The sequence below is a fragment of the Cryptomeria japonica genome, chromosome 6 (assembly GCF_030272615.1).
Source record: "Cryptomeria japonica chromosome 6, Sugi_1.0, whole genome shotgun sequence".
Taxonomy (NCBI): domain Eukaryota; kingdom Viridiplantae; phylum Streptophyta; class Pinopsida; order Cupressales; family Cupressaceae; genus Cryptomeria; species Cryptomeria japonica.
The window spans coordinates 107,511,360-107,529,527 of NC_081410.1; the positions used below are offsets into that span (position 1 = coordinate 107,511,360).

Genomic DNA, 18,168 nt, shown 5'->3' on the forward strand with positions numbered 1-18,168 from the left:
TTTCATAACAAATTATTACAATTGTCAAACATTTCACGTCTCATCTAATTTAGATTGAACCAATGATGCTCTTCATTTGTCTACATATTTAAGATCACCACCAACCTACAAAACATTTGAAGAAACTTCACAACAACACAATTTTGTTAAACATGTAACATATGCTTAGGTGAGAATTCTTGCCAAAGTTAACTTTATCCATCTATGTCCAATATATATATCAAAATTATCAAAAAAATAATTTTATTTTTTGAAACTTGATTTTAGTATAATTAATGTTGCTAGGTAATGAATATTTTAACTACTTTTATTTCTCCTTTCTTGCCATTACTTTTTTAGTATAATTAATGTTGCTAGGTAATGAATATTTTAACTACTTTTATTTCTCCTTTCTTGCCATTATTTTCTTTATAATCATCTTTGATAAATAAAAATGTAAAGCCTATCGCCCTCGCCGATGTTTATCTGAAATATTGCTCCCCGACATCATTGACAGTGTATTTGTTTCAAAAGAGTCCTTCAAAATGACAAAGCGAAGCTGAGCATGAAGATCAACTTGGAAGCGAGAAGGGCATTCCTAACATCCTCCGCAATTTTCAGATCGTCTCAATCACATTCAGGTATTTTTCTTGTTACCAGTCTTTTTGGGCATTTTCTGTTTGAACCAATTTGATGAATAATGGAACCCATTTACTAATGTTTTTTCTTGTAAATGCATAGGCAGTCATGGATTCAATACTAAAATACCCAACACCACCACCACCACCACCAATGACAATAATGGTAGAACCTTCAGCCAAGACATTGTTCAGATGTTCAGAGACCCCTCTCTTAAAACTAAGCCTGGAGAACCCAATTCAATGGCCAGAATTCATAGAAGAAGTCCATCCAGCAGGGAAACAGATGAGAGGTTTTTCAAAATTCTTAGGATTTTCAAATGGGGACCTGATGCTGAAAAGGCCACCGAAGTCCTGTTGTTGAATATAGATCACAGATTGGTTAGGGAGGTCTTGAACCTTGATGTAGAGATTGGTGTCAAATTGCAGTTTTTCAAGTGGGCTGCCAAAATAAAAGAATTTAGTGCATGATTGTTGCCCTTATATGCCCCTCATTCGTCGCTTGGCAGAAGCAGGATTGGTGGGTGAAATGTGGCAGACAATACTACAGATGGTGAAAAGTGACTGTAGGATTAAGCCCATTGGTTTGTCTGAACTTGTTAGAATTCTAGGTAAGGTTAAGATGGTGGGGAAGGCATGTGTCTTGTTTTATCGCATAAAGGCGTCGAGGTGCAAACCCAGTATTTATGCTTATAGTTGCCTTTTCAGTGTGTTGATAAGGGCTAACTGTCATGATAAAGTGCAAGAACTTTACAAAGAGATGTGCAGTGAAGGGATTCCCGATACAGTGACTTATACTATGCTTATTGCTAACTTTGGGAAACTCTGGCATGTGGACTCTGCAATTAATCTTTTTAAAGAAATGAGGGAGAATGGTCTGCAACCGAGTGCAAAGATATACACTAGTCTGATGGGGACTTTGTTTAAGTCAAGTCGATATGGGGAGGCATTGAAGTTGTTTCAAGAGATGAGAGAGAAACGTTTTCCTCCGAATGTTTTTACATACACTGAGGTTATCAACGGGCTTGGAAAAGCTGGCAGGGTTGAAGAGGCTCTCAGAATGTTTCAAGATATGCAGAAGGATGGTTGTTCTCCTGATGTAATTTTGTTCAATAAGCTAATTGACATTTTGGGCAATGCAGGGCAACTTGATAGTGTTTTCAAGCTCTTTGGTGAGATGAAAAGTCTTGGATGCACTCCTACTGTGGTGACGTATAATAGTGTTATGGAAGCCCTCTTTAAGGCTAAAAATGCATCTGGTGCCTTGAAGTAGTTCGAGGGAATGAAGGAGAAAGGCATTCATTTCACATATTCAATTCTAATTGCTGGTTTATGCAAGACAAATAGACTAGAAAAGGCATTAATGCTTCTTGAAGAGATGGATGAGAAGGGTTTTCCACCTTGCCCAGCTGCTTACTGTAGTCTGATTGATGCTCTTGGAAAGGCACACAGATATGATGCAGCTGTGGAATTGTTCAAGGAGCTAATAGAAAATGGCAATATTTCCAGCTCTAGGATTTATGCTGTGATGATTAAACACCTTGGGAAAGCAAACCGTATTGATGCAGCCATTGAACTGTTTGGAGAAATGCAACAGCGAGGCTGCATCCCTGATTTGTATTCCTACAATGCATTAATGTCTGGCCTGGTCAGGGCAGGTAGGGTTGATGAAGCTCATACTTGGCTTAAGAAAATGCAAGAAAAAGGATGTAAGCCTGATTTAAGTAGCCATAATATAATTTTGCATGGTTTGTCTAAGGTAGGGGGGCCAACAGAGGCTTTTAAGATGTTAGAGAAAATGAAAACCTCAGGGATTCAGCCAGATGCAGTATCTTATAACACAGTTCTTGGTGTGCTTAGCAATGCAGGTATGTTTGAGGAGGCAGTCAAGTTAATGAAAGAGATGAGTTCTAAAGGATTTTCTTATGATGTAATTACATATTCTTCGATAGTAGAAGCAGTGGGTAGGGTAGACGAGTGCAAACCCTTTATTGATTAATAATCTATCTTTTTTCGTTCTGTATTCTGAATTGATATTTGTTCACATATTCTAATTTTGAATTTTTGAGCTGGATGGAGCAATTCATTCTGTTTCTTTACGTGCTTCAATGTTTTTGTTTTTGTTTTGCCGTTCTTTAAAAAATATTGCATATATTAGTCAGTTAGGCAAGCTGCCATCTTGACACACTCCCATCTTGGGGCCATTTCAAACATTTAGTTGTATTGTATTTCATATATTTCTTGTTATTTTTAATTTGTAACTCTTCTTATGTAGTTAAATTCACTAACTATCAACAATGCAACTCCAAAGCTTGATTTTAAATAAGAAAGTTAGCCATAAAAACGAATCTACTCCAGTTTCGAAAACAATAAGGCAAAGAAAATATATTACTATTAGTTAAAATAATAAGGAAAACAAAGTAGAAACCCATCAGTTAAAATGAAGTTTGGAGAAAATAGACTCCTACAATTAACCATATCGTCTATTATCATCTGACATAGTATCACTATCATTGAGTAATTATGTGGAATAGGATTGGTAGTTAAGAAGGATATTTCTTCTTGTAAAAGTTGGTTCAATGAAGGCCTATTTTGATTAGTTAAAATGTTGATGACTGAACAAGGGCTTTTGTCAACCCCCTTCCTCTTCTCATTGAAATGGGCAAACCCTTGTTTATTAAAAGAAAGATTCAAAATATTAAGGCTTTCGAGATCAAAGTTAGCCTTTGAAGATAGGAGTGTCCATAGTCATACTATTGGTCAAATAGTAAGATTTTTATCAGACATGTATTAGAAAGCCACATACATTCAAATCAACTTGTATAGCTATTCATTTGATATCTTATTACAGCTAGAGAATTTGATTAATTGTATAGATGGTGCCCTCCGGGAACTTGCATTTGAATTTAGCTTCTATCCACTGCTACTCTGCTAACTGACATTTGGCTGTCTCAATCTTGGACTGTATCCTGGTTAGACCAGATGACATAATCAATTTTTTCTCGTAATAAAGTATAAACAGCTTTGTTAGGAAGAGCACGAGTGACTTTATATATTATTATGGGAACGGTGATGGGCAGCAACGCCCATCTGCTTATGAAATCTATGCTTTTCTCTGTAATTTTATTAGTTGTCATGTGAGGATCTCTGACCTTGAAGTGAACTGTGATAGGTTTCTTGATAACATATTATGTTTTCTTTTACTTTCATAGGTTTGGGAGGTTGATTGCTGAATATTATCACACTTCCCATTTATCCAATTCCCTGCGAGATAGGTAACGAATAGCCTTCTTTGGTTGTTGAATGTTTGGTTTGTCATTCAGACTTCCTTTATATGTCCTTGCGCATTGCTCTAGCAATGTATGCCAATCTTCAATTGTGGTTTCAGAGAATCTCTCTGTTTTCTAGCTGAGTTCAAATGAATTTATTAACTTGGCATGTCCACTGAAGATTGTTGGTACTTGATTGTTTCCCCTTTAGATTTTTCAAGACAACATCTACTTGGACCTTCATGACCTCTTCTTGTCAAGTTCTTAGTTTTAGGTGTTATGATTTTATTGTTGCAGGCTAGAATCTGAAGGCTGAAAATTTAGGCCAAACGCTAGCTCCCCAAAACTATTGTCATTTCTACTTTGCTTCTTGTCCTGGTTTTTTTGAATGCTTTTTAGAGTCTTGGAACCTAATGGAATTATTGGGAAAACACTCAAGCACATCAGCCATGTGGCTGAGAAACATCCTCTTGCTGCTGATAAGGTTTAAAAGTAAATGTATCATCATAATTGGTAGGATTTAGTCTCTTCAGGTAATTATCCTGAGTATCAAATTAGGACCAAAGTGAATTGCGAAAATGATCATCAAGTTTATAAGCCTGTCAAGAGTCTACTAACATGCCACCCTTTCTTCCACTATTCACCTGCCTGATCAAACTCTTCTCTATCAGGAATTTGCTGCACAGAATGCGCTTCGATATATATACATAGATATATCTGCTCTTTTGTTTTTATTACACCTCAGCACCTCCATTTGGGGAAATGATTATCCTATGTTACTGGGTATGCCTATTTAGCCCCAGGTTCGTGTATCAGTTTGGTCTCGGTTTACCCGTGGATACACCCAAGGTACCTCCTGGGTGCCTGAGAGGTACCCTGGGCAAACCTGGGCCAAACCCAGGGGGACCCAAGGGCTGTCCCAAAATAAAAACAAAAAATATGTTTTTTTTCTCTTAAATTGCCCATCTCTGGGGTTCATATCCTACTCTGCAAAGATTATCTAGAACACTTTACTTTTTGTAGTCTTTCTAGATCACCTCTCACCTCTGCCAGCTCTGTTCATAGTTTTGAATCTTAAATTTTGAGTGAGCTGAGGGTTTTCCCTCTCCATAGATGTACTTTTTATGTTGCTACCAAGAGTGAACTGCAAACTCTAAAGGAGGAGCTAGTCATTGTGGGTTATCACAGCAGCTTGATTCATTTAAGAATAATTGCAGTAGACAACGAAGTCCATGTTCCTGGTCCCAGGACAGATTTTCTCCATCCACCACATTTAGAGAACAGACTAGGGGTGGAAAATATTCCCAGTCTTGAAAGTGTAGGAGATGCCCTGGGAATCTGCATTTTGATTTAACCGGGGAATTTCTAAAATCCACTTGTAGTGTTCTGGATGTGCCTCAATTAAAGCAGAAAAAATAAAAGATTACAGAACTGATTTTTTTAATTTTATTCTCAATGCTTGGGCCCTACTTGATGATGGCTGTGGTCATCTACATTACCCATTTCTGTTGTTTGTATCATGTGACAAAGTATTGTCTGATAGCACACATTGAAGTATATACTGCTTTATTTGGTATTATTTTTCAACTTATGATAAACAGATATGCCTTTAATCATACCTAATGGTAGTGGTGCTACATTAAAAAATATTATTTTTTAATAGTTTTGAGGTCCACATCCTGTATGCTATCCCATAAAATTTGGGGATCTCTCAAGCATCCCCCAGAATGCCTCCCTAAGTCCTGTAAACTTTGTGAAACATATAGAAGAAAATTTATAGCTATCCTCTCTTCTTGAAGTTGGCACCTAATCGGTCTATAAATTACACATTAATGTTGCGATGCCCAAAGTCTATATCCTTGATCTAGTTCTGGAATCCTATGGGCTGAAATGTCCAATATTAAGAACACACAGGCTGAGATCCAAGGAACATTGAAGAATGAAATGGTTAATGAAAAGAATCCACTCAGAAGTAGATAGACAAGTAAAGTTCATGGGTAGACCGTAGAAATAGTTGAGAAAAAAGAAGCTACCCTTCATACTGTTGGTCTTTGTTGTATATATGAAAGTCAAAAAGGAAATAAGGCTAAGCAGGCTGAAGAATCCATAGCCTTGCTGAACCATCGACCAGTCAATCTCCTAGATTTGCGAGACATTTCATTGATTTAAGGAAGGGTGACAAGTGACAACCATTCCAATCTGGTTTTCTTTATATACTGTTCTCATTGCCCGATGCTTGTTTAGGGCCTTGGGAGCCAAGAAAGTCTTGGATAAATATCTCTACTTCCAAGTGAAAAACACTTAAAAAGATAATCCTAGTTGTAGCAGGTGAAGTACAGTCTCTAGGTGGTTGTTTGTAATTGATAACGGGCTCTGGATTTGTTATTCTTTTCGTGGTTGGTCTGATAAGCTCTAATGAGTATTGGGGGTCTCTGTTGCATATTAGAATACTGCAAGCTTACTGGAGCAGGGGATGAAAAAACAAGGAAACAAATTATAGAGTACTGCCCTCTCCTAGTCTAAGGGTACGCCATGGGAAATGTCTCTATGAAAATTACAAAAAAAGACAATGCAAAATAAGCTATAACAAAAACATTTAGGAATTATTTGTTTCATAGCAATGGTATAGAAGTATGGCATTAATTGAATGTCACAGTCTTGTTGTTGAAGTTTTATAGCTTCGAGAGAGATTTTTTCATGCTTCGTTCAAGCCTCAATTTCTTCATGCGAATCTTCACATGTCTCCAGCCGTTGGCAAGCTTCGTTTGCTTATGTGGAGTTATTCTGCGTTGGCAGCCGTTTCTTTTCCATTGTGGAGTATGTCCATTGTCCTTCCCTCCTGTGTCGGTTGTGTAACCAATCTTCTTCTTCATGCGCGACGTTTGATTTTCTCGGGAAGTATTTTACTCAGTTTGCAGGGTACGCGAACATGTTGATTCTTTTTGTGCTTATTCTATCATCCCGTGTGATGTTTGATCTTTTGTTGGAGATCATATTATGCTGCGATCTTACATCATTTTCTGTCTTTTCTGTGGTATTTCTTGGAGTGCTGCAAATGTCTTAGATTGAAGACATGAAGTTATTCAGTGAGAACATTTTGTTCTTTTGTATCTACAGTCTTTGATACGAGGAGTTTCTCGTAATTTATATGCTATTTGTTTTGTAGTAGATTCAGTCACTCTTGAACAGTCTCAGATTATACTGTGGATTGTTATATGACAACAATCGTGTTTGGTTCTGAGCTTACATAATCTTTGTATCAGATTTGTGGTCATAATAAAAGGTTCATTTTGGTGTGGTTGGGTTTTTCACCCTCAGGTGGAGGGTTTTCCCAGGATAATTTTTGTGTATCGTGTACTTGTGAGTTTTCTGAATTTCAGATTTCTGAATCTTGTCTTTCTCCAGTTAAAACTTTAACACTTGTTGGCAACACCTTGTTTTGCAAGGGTGTTTCTAGATAGTAGCATTTGTACAAGCAGAGCAAACTAGGATCTCCTCTAATGTTATATCATTTTGCTTTTAACTAATCACAATACGCTTTTCTCTAGGATTATGCACACATGCATTCTTGTGAACAATCATGCACACATAGGCATGTGTCCTATGCATATCGCACATTGCATTTTATATATATTATGAGTTATTACCCAATAATTTAAGCTATAGATTATCATAGAAATAGATTTTTTCTAATTCTTCGTCTGATCATAGTAGGCTGATATCAAATATGTTACACCATGTAGATATTTTATAGGCCTCTAAGCTTTGAACTTCTGTATCATTTCTGAGGTATTGAACAAGAACTTGAGTGAACTGGTGGCCATGTTGGATGACTACGAGTTGTTTATTGGCCATAGGGTGTCTATGATATCCTTGTTGGCTAGTGGACAACTCATGGATTGGATACATAGGCTTGGTGGTCACCCATAAAGGGGATGTTATTAAGACGTTTCTACTGAATTCCCATCTTTGATCTCTAAGCTAAGAAAGAAACGCTTTCCTCATGTTTCAGAAAGAACTCATGTAATAAGGAATTATAGTGGTATAGTATGATCTTCGTTGGGAATGATGAAGATGTTTTACAATACCGAACTCAATTTTGGTTATTAAGATATATCCTAAGTTACCAAATCGGGTACGGGTATGTAGTTTCGGTACGCGGATACGTCAATTTTTTTGAAGGGGGTTGGGTACGTTTTGGGTACGCCTCTTTAATAAACATATGAAATCATAAATATATACATATTTAATACCTAAAACTTTAATGTCATAATAATATAAATCTATATTATATTAAATTTATAAGTTTATGAACTATTATCTTAATACCATATTAATATAAAGTTATTTGATATTATTTAGTTTTTAAACATGTTAAATATTAATAATAAATATTAACAAAATAAAAGTAAAACTATATTCCTATCACTATTTTTCAAAACCTATTAATATAAATACTACTTAATAGGTCATTCATAAAATAACACATGTATGATAATAATATAAATAATAAAATTAACAATAAATATTAAATAATATTTAATTTAATATTAATTAATATAATTTAATATAACTAATTTAAGTTTAAATTTAATAAACAATAGAATTCATTAAAATAATTGTAAGCTTCTTAATGTTAATAATAATAATAAACGATATTAATTTTAATAAAATTTTAGTAAATTAAAAACCTAAAATTAAAGTTAAAAACTTATATAGAGTAATTAAAGGAGAATAAGAAAACACTTCCGTCGAACACAAATTTGGTTTTATATCTGTCGGGAGGAGGCTGAGGCTACTTTGCCCTCGTCTGTCGTCGTTTGACCTCATCGTGCGTTACCTCCCCTCGTCTGCCCTCGTTCTGTGTCGCCTTGCTGCGTCATCTATGCTTGCATCTGTTCTTCTCGGCTGCACAAAAAATTCAAAGAGAAACCTATGTATTTTGATCTAGGGTAAACACATTTTCTTTCTAAAAAGTGGAAAAAAAACCCCTCGAAATCCACATTCGACATTGACTTGTCAAAAACGCCACAGAATCGAAAAATAAATGCCACGTCATTCCAAATACGTTGGGATTCATGGTTGAAAACGTGGATACGTTTTAGAGGGCAAATGCAGGAACCCTGTTCGATTCCACAGGGATTCCAGTTCGAATCCGAATCTGATTCGAATCGTACCCGGATCCAGGTAAAAACCTAGACGTACCGGTAACTTAGGATATATCAAAGCTCGAAGCATTGTCTAATATTCCAAGTTGCACTGGGCTTTGTCTGATTAGTTAGGAAACACTTTATGAACCTCTTTTGCTCGATGCCTATAGCAATGATATTATTATGTAGTGGGCTGAACCTGCTTTTTTTTTTTTGTGTAACTGGGCATACCACTCTGGGGGTTTATGGGCCAACCCACCATTAAAGGCAGTGGATCCATCATCCTCCTTCTGCTCAATTTATCGAAGTTATTTGGTTGGACTTGGCATAAGTGTAATGAATAAGTTCTTTTGTGTGAAAGCCTATTAAGAGTTTGTTCCCTTCAACGAGAGGTTATGCATTCAAAATGAACTTGGATAGACTAGTATACATGTCTGTGTTTGGTCCAAGTGTTGTCCATACTTTCTTGGGACTTTTGTGGCTTGAGTTAACATCCACATCCTCTTTGGAAAGTTCTTCCTCCATAGTATGAAAACTTGTGACTAGGCGGAACTTGGTAGACCCAATTTTGACTCAGACTTGGCGACTCAGCAAAAAATCAACAAATTAAAAAAAAAAGTTAAATTCATCAACTCAGCAAGTCTCACCAAAAACTTGGCAAGACTTGCCAAAAGTTTGACAAAATTCAACTTTGTGAGTTGATGGGCAATTCTCTTGGTTGCAAAATTAACCTAAATGTCTCTCTTTCAAGCAATCACTTATTTTGGTTTTAATGTTTAAGAATTTTCAATTTTTTTAGTTGTAAGAATTTTTGTTTTTAGTTATACACGTGTGTCAAATTTGAAATCTATTTGATTCAATATATAACATTCCTATTAGTTCTGTTATTGGTGGTAAAGTACTATGCTAAGGCTCGTCAACGAAGAATCCATTAACCAATTAGTTGAAAACTTGAAATACATTTATGAATATGAGTAGCACTAGGATCATGATGCAGAGTTGCATGCAACTTTCTCGCAAGGTCATTCCTTAGAAGCATTTGATCAAATCCCAGATGTCTATAGTTTTTCCGTACTCGTTTAATTTCAGATTCCATTGGGACTCTAGCTTGAGATTTTTGTTGTATTAGTTTCAAAAGGTTTTTTACTGGGTTTAATAATTGAACGCAAATTTGGGATGTTCTCAGATCTCATTCTTTGGTCTAGAGATCAACAATTTAGTTATGTTGTTCCAAGTCTAGAGAGAGGTCCCCTTCATGATGTATTTATGTGGATTGATTTAGTTTTCCTTAAGGTTCTTTGGACTTTGCAAGAAGTGTTGACGATGACACTTTATTTGTATCCAGAGATATAAAATTATTCATTTGCTCTACAATCTTATCCTTTCAGGGGATTTCAATGCACATGCTAGGAATGAACATTTTCTTATACATAATATGGCCAAAGATGAGCTTTGCCTGAATTTAATCAAGATGGAGGAGTTTGGACCCAAAAAATTAGAGAATGGCTTTAGTCTTCCCATGCCAAAGGAAGGTATCTTTGTTGATTGATTAGCTCAATAGCTTGCTCATTTCTTAGTGGACTTTCTTGTTTTATTAGTTCCGACCATTATATATCAGTCTATAAGGGAATGCTTATATGATTGATTGTATTTTTGTTATCTCTTTTCTTCAAACAACGACCACTTATGTGATTAATTATTGTTGCCCATCCCGAAACTTTAGGTTTTACACCTTTGTGCCCCCCTTTATCATTTTCTTCCATGCTCACTCCTTCAAATGATTCTTACGATTTGAAAAACTTCCTACCATGCATAACCTCATATCCCTTAGACTGACATTTCTTGTTCTTTTCCATGAATGCATGATACAATATTGATTATGAAATTCTCAGAGAACTCTAGCAAGTGTACATCTATCATCCTTATATAATTGTAGCTTTTAGGAATGCTGATTGTTAATTACACAATAACAAAAAAATGTGTTGGTTCAAAATATTCTACACATAAAAGTTGAGGCAAGGTACGTATACAAGGCATCACATCCACCAAAAGCCTGTCAATCCAAAATCATGACTTTGGGGGTGCATGTCCTTAGGTGGATGTGTTAGCATCCACTGTCTTTTTGTTACTAAGATTAGTTTGAAGAGCTTGTGTGCTTTATGAGTACCTTCTCATTATGATTATTGATTGTGAATAACAAGTTAAAATGTGAGAAGAAATGACTTCTTATAAAAGGTAGTCATCAAAATGACAACCTGATTTATAATATACTCTTATATAGTTAAAAATCCTCTTCCCCTCAAAATCTTAAGTGTAGCAAAAGTTTCTTGTACGCTGACTAGAATTATTTTTATCAATGAAAAATGACAGTCACTATATATATTACTAAAAGAAAAAGTTACATCTATTCGAAGGGCAAGGAGGTCCAAGCCAAAGTTCAAAAATAACTAGATACAGAGGGATCCAAAAAACAACGACAACTGTTCCAAAAAGCCAAGATGAGGAAACAATATATCAACTCTCACAACTTCCACTAGAGCTGACAACCTTTGACAAAGTAGGTAGTTGAGAGCGAGGGAGATGAAATCCTTCCTCCAAATGCTTGAGTAAAAGATGCAAGGAACTGAACACATTGAATACAAGACAAGAAGATTGTCTTCTAACCCGTAGCACAAATTGTTAAGGCAAATAATTCTCTCTAGAGGAGTCACAAAACCTAACCACATTATGGACAACGTCGATGCATAGGTAGAGTTGGAGACTAGATGTAACTTGCTTAAAGTACACCAATCGAGGTAGTATTAGAGTCTAAGCATAAACTCTCCAACGCTCCATCGGACGAAGAAAGACAATAAATGAAGGGTTGAACATTGTATTTGCTGGTAGCACAACCATGTCTTTGTCGAGTAGGATGTCCATGTAGTTAGAAAAGTAAACAAACACCACTTCAAAAAATGAAGCACTCAGATTTTGCATTAGCCAATCCCTCCCAACAATCACTTTGATAGCCATCTCAATAGGAATGGAAGGAAGAATCAAGATCCGACTCAGTTTTTCTCTATTAAAGATATGACAATCACTCTTCTCTTAGAAGCACCTAGGAAGTGATACTCGCTATGAATCAAACATGAAGAAACACACAACATAACCAACAATAGAGTATAGAATCCAAATGATTATGGGGTATTCCATAATTTCCTATTTATGACATAAATACATTAGTGAGGATATTGAGCTTTGCACAATGTGAAATATGCAAATCAGGTTTTGCCCAACACCACCACAAGTGAAACAATGTTAGAGTGTAGGAGCTCTCAACAAAATAATTAGAAACCAAATTTGGGAAAGGAAGTGGCACATAAGTCCTCCATAGAAGAGTACCTAGGTTCCAAGACAAGTACCAAAAGCTTGCACTGCAAACCAAAAAGAAATGTTAGCATAAAGGTTGAGATCAAGATTGATCCGTAGTGAAAAATTTGGATCTTAAGCCAAGGAGCAAGGTACTCTAAAGTAATAATCATTGTAGAAAATTGCCCAAATTCGCATGAACGTGATAGACTGCCAAACCTGAAAAAAATATTACCAGTTTAGCAAATCATTACAACCACGCCAAAGGAGCAAAGGACACCTGCTCTTAGATGACATCACATTGACTTTGTTCAAGAGAGGATAAGATACCTTGGTATTTTATTCTGTGTTCGTATGTGCATAAAACACACATCAATAGTACGAAGCAAAATGACTTTTTCATTCAACATAGGAGATGTACTATTGAATAATTTTGCAAAAGAGAGGAGTTGCAATTGAAGTTCTTCCTTAAAAGAATACACATAGAACTAAAACAAACAATTGAATACACACATGTATTAAATTTTGATACAATTCAAACACCCACCAACACTATATCTTTGAAACTATACATATAATGGACACCTCCCACCATGATTCTTTGCATTGCTTTCTCTGTCAACACACCCATGGCTCCTTTAGTGGTGCTAGTGTGAGTTATCCTTTGGCTGAGATGCCATGACTAAGGCGTATCTATATTGTCAAAGTCATCAAGGATTTGCTCTTGTACTCATCTTTTGGGTGCACAATATCTATAATTGGATGCAATTGTTTACCATTTTAACATTTAGAATTGTAACATGATTCTCGCCGATGAACATGAGTCTCCACTATGCAAACCACGATGATTTACACTGTTAGTTGATATGATTTTTATTGACTTGTTTATCTAGAAGAGTAAAGAGGAGACTCTACCCACTTTCTCTTTAACCCGTGCATGTGTCTTTTAGTTAATGCATACCATATACAATTGCATTTGCATTAGAAGCTTAATCTGTCCTCTAAATTGCTACATCAACTTAGAATTGATTCCACGTTTTATGGATAGGCTGAAGTTGGTTTTTAATGAATCGAACATACAATATTCAAGTCTAAAGCATCCTTGACACCTATTATAACCTCTTGAGGGAAGGGAAAGACAAATTTTAAGAGAAGTGAACATATGTATTATTGTTTAGTTCATATTGTATTTCTTTTTTATGCTTATATGATAATCCTAATAGATATGATTATTATCAACTTATTTATTCTGGAGTAAATAGGAGATATTGCCCAGTTTCTATTGAAGCTGTCCATTTTTTTTATCACTAATGTGTAAAATACATTTTCACATTTGCATTGGAAATTTAGTTTGTTTCTAAACTTCTAGTTCTTTCTACACATCCGGTTTGCAGAAGAATAAAATTTTAATGTGTGAATTTATTCAATTTATTTTTGATAGGCTAATTTTGATTCTTAAAATCTAATAGTACATTGTGAAAGCGGTTGTAAGTCAGATTATTCTATTTGATTGTCTCATATGTTAGTAGGATCGAACAATAAAGAATGAGATTGAGAGAGCAACCAGGCTTGCACAGTATGTTTGGGCCCATTATTTATTTATTTTATCAAAATAGGGAGTTACAATGGTTATAACTTAATGTTATAACAAATATGTACAACACTATTATATTAGAAATTTTTATATAAACAATTTAATGTGTGTTTATGTAAACTTATATTATTTTAATACCATATTGACTTTAGATTTTGGCCTGGTTGCAGATTTTGAGTCCATATTGTTGCGTCTCTGCATGAGACAATGTTTGGTTTCTCCTATGGAGAGGTGCTGCTACTTTTGGGAGCAACTGTTGCTGTTATTGGTGGGAGAAATGTCCTTCTCTTGTATATTTTCTTATCATGGTTTCTTATTAATTATGGTATCTCTAATCTTCCTTTTCGGTTGCAGGGCCAAAAGATGTACCGAGGATTGCTAGAGCGGTTGGCAGGTTAGCTGGTAAAGCAATAGGCTATGTCCAAAGTGCTTGAGGACAGATGGACACTGTCTTGCATCAATCTCAAGCTACTCAGGTCCATAGTCCTCTATTTGCAAAACACTTTTTTTTCATGCTTTCTAGAGGAAATATTTTGTATTGGGACAAAATGACTTTGAGCATGTATTTCTTAGTATTTGCTTGCAGTTTAAGAGACTACATCATGTGTATTTCTGAGTGGCATATTTATTAAATAAGATTTTCTTTCTGATCAAAGAAAATTAATGTGCATGATGCATTTTTGGGAATGTTGATGTGTCTTTTTTAATACTCTGAAATAGGACATAAATGACCCGTGCTCACCAAAGACACTTCCCTTGGAGGGGCATAAGAATTGTGACCTCTCCTAACCTAATAACCTGAGTTACCGGGTTCACCCTTGGGATGCCCTGGTACGGGTCCGGGTTCAATCGGGTCCGTGGTACGGGTCCGATTCGACCCGGGTTCGAAAAACCCAGGGTGGGTTTGACCTTGGTCGACCCAGTCGAACCCGGGCGGACCTAGTCGAACCCAAGCGGCTGGGCGACCCATAAAGTTTAAAAACAAAGCAAATTTTAATTTTTTCAATTCGGCCTTTTAAAAAGTGAAAATTATAACCTTAAAAACACTTCTAAAACATTTTATTGACACATTTCACCTCATTTGTGTTGCAAACAAATTTTTTATGAGAGCAGGTTGAAGAAAGGTTGAACAAAATTTGGCTTCCAAGATCAAAGAGGAGGAGTTGAAGACTGATTTTAGAAGCTTCAACAAGTGTTGCAGCATCATTTCCATACATTTTCAAGCTTCCATTGGCTGCAAGAGGTAGGTTTTTAAACATTTTTTTCCAACTATTTTTGTTTCACAAATTGTCAAACATGAAACTTGAATTTTTTTCATTATTTAGTTTTTGTTTTTGAATATGTTTATTTTATTTCTTGCCATAGGAACTAGAATGGCATCTACATCTTCCTCCATTGGCAATGAACAAATAATTGCAAAACAAAGAAATGATCCAAATTCTCCCTTATGGAAATATGTGGACATTATAAAACAACTTCCGGGAGGTGGGGGATTCCGTTGGAAATGCCATGGATGTGATATTGAACGTAATAGTTCATATTATCGAGTGGTAGGCCATTTGTGTGGAATAAAAGGAAGAGGCATCAAAAAATGCCCTAGAAAAAATGGTAAACCTATACCAGATGAGATAGTGATGAAATATATTAGGGAGCATGAGGCGGCAGAAGAGAGGGAAGCCCGTAGATTGAACCAAACCGCATCAAAGAAAACAAGGGGAATGCAAGGCCCTTCTAATCCCAGTATTGTAGTAGAAGACCACCCCTTCTTTGCCACAAATGAACTTCAAAGTGAACCACCCTTGACACGTAAAAGAACAAAGGGGCCTTTAGAAACCGCATTCCAAAATGAGAGTAGAGACAATGCTGATCAAGATATAGTAAGGTGCATTTATGCAAATGGGTTGTCATTCAATGTTGTTCGCTCCCTATATTGGAAGCAAATGATAAAAAGTGTTAATGAGGCACCAAGAGGGTATAAGGGCCCCGGTTATGAGAAGGTACGTGGAACATTATTGGAGAAAGAGGTGAAGAGGGTTGAAGATGCATTGAAACCCATAAGGGATTCATGGGTTGAGACAGGTGTAACAATTGTTTCAGATGGGTGGAAAGATGCTAAAAACCGTCCCTTGATCAATGTCATAGCGGTGTCCCCTAAAGGGGCAATGTTTTTGAGAGCTGTGGATTGTGAGGGCCAAATAAAAGATGGCCAATTTATTGCAGAAATTCTCATCTTTGCCATTGAGTCTGTGGGACCCCGCAATGTTGTCCAAGTCATAACGAACAATGCAAAAAATTGTAGAGCTGCTGGTTTGTTGGTTGAGCAACGTTATGATCACATCTTTTTGACACCTTGTGTGGTACATTCACTCAATCTTATGCTACAAAGGATTGGGCAAAAAATAAAATGGATCAGAGATGTGTATGCAGAGGCTGAGGACATCCAGATGTTTATCACAAACCACCACATGTCTCAAGGGATTTTTAGAACCTATTCGAATTTGGAGCTATTGAAGGTAAGTGAAATAGTAATTTAATTTTACATTTTCTGATTTTTTTGAATTTTCAATGTTAATAATATCATTGTGTAAGCTATATTGTGTATTCTTCTTTAAAGTTTGGCTTTATTTTTTAATCATTTGGCATTAATTTGTGTTATAGGTTGCTGAGACCCGTTTTGCATCAAACACAATCGTCTTAAGACGACTTGTGAAAGTTAGAGTGGCACTATGCAATATGGTGATCAGCACCAATTGGACTGTATGGAAGCAAAGTAGCACTGAGAGGGCAGAAAAAATTAGGGATAGAATATTGAATGAGAAATGGTGGGATCTTGTTACATATCTCCTAAGTATCACTGAGCCCATCATGAGCATGATTCGCTATACAGACATGGATAGGCCTTGCATAGGTGAGATTTATGATGGCATTGATTCAATGCTTGAAAAAATAAAGGTCACTATAAATGAAAAGGAGAATGATCCTTAGGAGAAATTCTTCAAAGAACTGGAAGTAATTATTGTAGAGAGGTGGAATAAGATGACCAGTCCTTTGCACCTTCTTGCCTATGCCTTGACACCTAAGTACTATAGCAATCAGTTTCTTGATAAACCAGGAAGGATTCCACCATGGAGAGATCTAGAAGTATCTGATGGGTATAAGGCAACATTTCTTAGACTATATCCCGATGATGATTTGCGAGATGTTATTACAAATGAGTTCATAGAATTCGCAAATGGGAATGGTCTAAGTGTTGATGCACTTCGTCATAGATCCAAGAAAGATGCTCATAGCTGGTGGTACTTCCATGGCACATGCTTCCAACACCTACAACCCCTCGCTATAAAAGTTTTATCACAAGTAAGTTTAATTAATTAAAATTTTAAATTTACAAGTTTTAGTTTATTTATAGTTTACTTTGTCTTCATAGGTTGCTAGTAATTTTATTTTTATTAATGTATAACTTTAATTGTTTACTTTGTCTTCATAGGTTGCTAGTTCATCTGCTTCAGAAAGAAATTGGAGCACATACTCTTTCATCCACTCAGTAAAGCGCAATAGGCTGCTATCAAAAAGAGCGGAGAATTTAGTATATGTGCATTCCAACCTACGTCTTCTTTCACACAAACAACATGACTACACACAAGGGGAAACAAAGATGTGGGATATAGAGCCAGAGCATACTGATTTGGATGCTCCTGCTTCTCAGCTTCTTGCATTGACACATGATGACTCGGAAATTGAGCCAACTTATAGTGCAAGTGCAAGTAGCATTGGCTCATGTAATGTCAATGTCAATGAGGAGGAGGAGGAGGAGGAGGATGAAGAATTAGATGATCCATTTGATGATTAAACTTTAAGTTTATATTGTTGAAAGTTGAAACAATGATACTTGAATATTTTGTCATTTTGATATTAAACTTGATGTATATGATGCTATTATCAATTATGGTATGATCATGATGCTATGATTACAAGTTTATGTTTGTTTTGTTGTTCATATGATGCTATGTGACATGCATATTTTAATTCATGCTTATAGGCTTCACAAATATCAATATATATATATATATATAAAATTTACATGTTTTTGTACTAACGAACCCAAACGAACCCAAACCCTTTTTCAAAATTTTGCTGTACCGGCGTACCGGGTTCTTCAAACCAGAACTAGAACCGGAACCCGAACCGGC

At 35.9% G+C, this 18,168-nt stretch overlaps 1 protein-coding gene and 1 pseudogene across 2 annotated transcripts; both read left to right on the forward strand.

Annotated features, from left to right (window-relative positions):
* Positions 1-407: 407 nt before the first annotated feature.
* On the forward strand, positions 408-8,146 carry LOC131030545 (pentatricopeptide repeat-containing protein At3g16010-like; annotated as a pseudogene).
* Positions 2,138-17,935, forward strand: LOC131856042 (uncharacterized). 2 transcript variants are annotated; one of them, XM_059207199.1, is made up of 7 exons: positions 2,138-2,275; positions 14,149-14,246; positions 14,333-14,454; positions 15,092-15,221; positions 15,344-16,491; positions 16,637-17,335; positions 17,466-17,935. In XM_059207199.1, exons 5-6 carry the CDS (start codon positions 15,352-15,354, stop codon positions 16,961-16,963), a joined length of 1,467 nt encoding a protein of 488 aa, XP_059063182.1. In that variant the 5' UTR covers positions 2,138-2,275; positions 14,149-14,246; positions 14,333-14,454; positions 15,092-15,221; positions 15,344-15,351; the 3' UTR covers positions 16,964-17,335; positions 17,466-17,935. The 2 variants fall into 2 exon arrangements, with proteins under 2 accessions (XP_059063182.1, XP_059063181.1); XM_059207198.1 differs by lacking the exons at positions 2,138-2,275; positions 14,149-14,246; positions 14,333-14,454; positions 15,092-15,221 and having other exon boundaries at positions 15,268-16,491.
* The last annotated feature ends 233 nt before the right edge of the window (positions 17,936-18,168 follow it).

Excerpts from the sequence above, each read along its gene's own strand:
- LOC131856042 (XM_059207198.1), top strand. The coding sequence starts at position 15,319 with ATGTTTATTTTATTTCTTGCCATAGGAACTAGAATGGCATCTACATCT. Across the intron at positions 16,492-16,636 it reads CGAATTTGGAGCTATTGAAG|GTTGCTGAGACCCGTTTTGC; the intron begins GTAAGTGAAATA and ends TTTGTGTTATAG.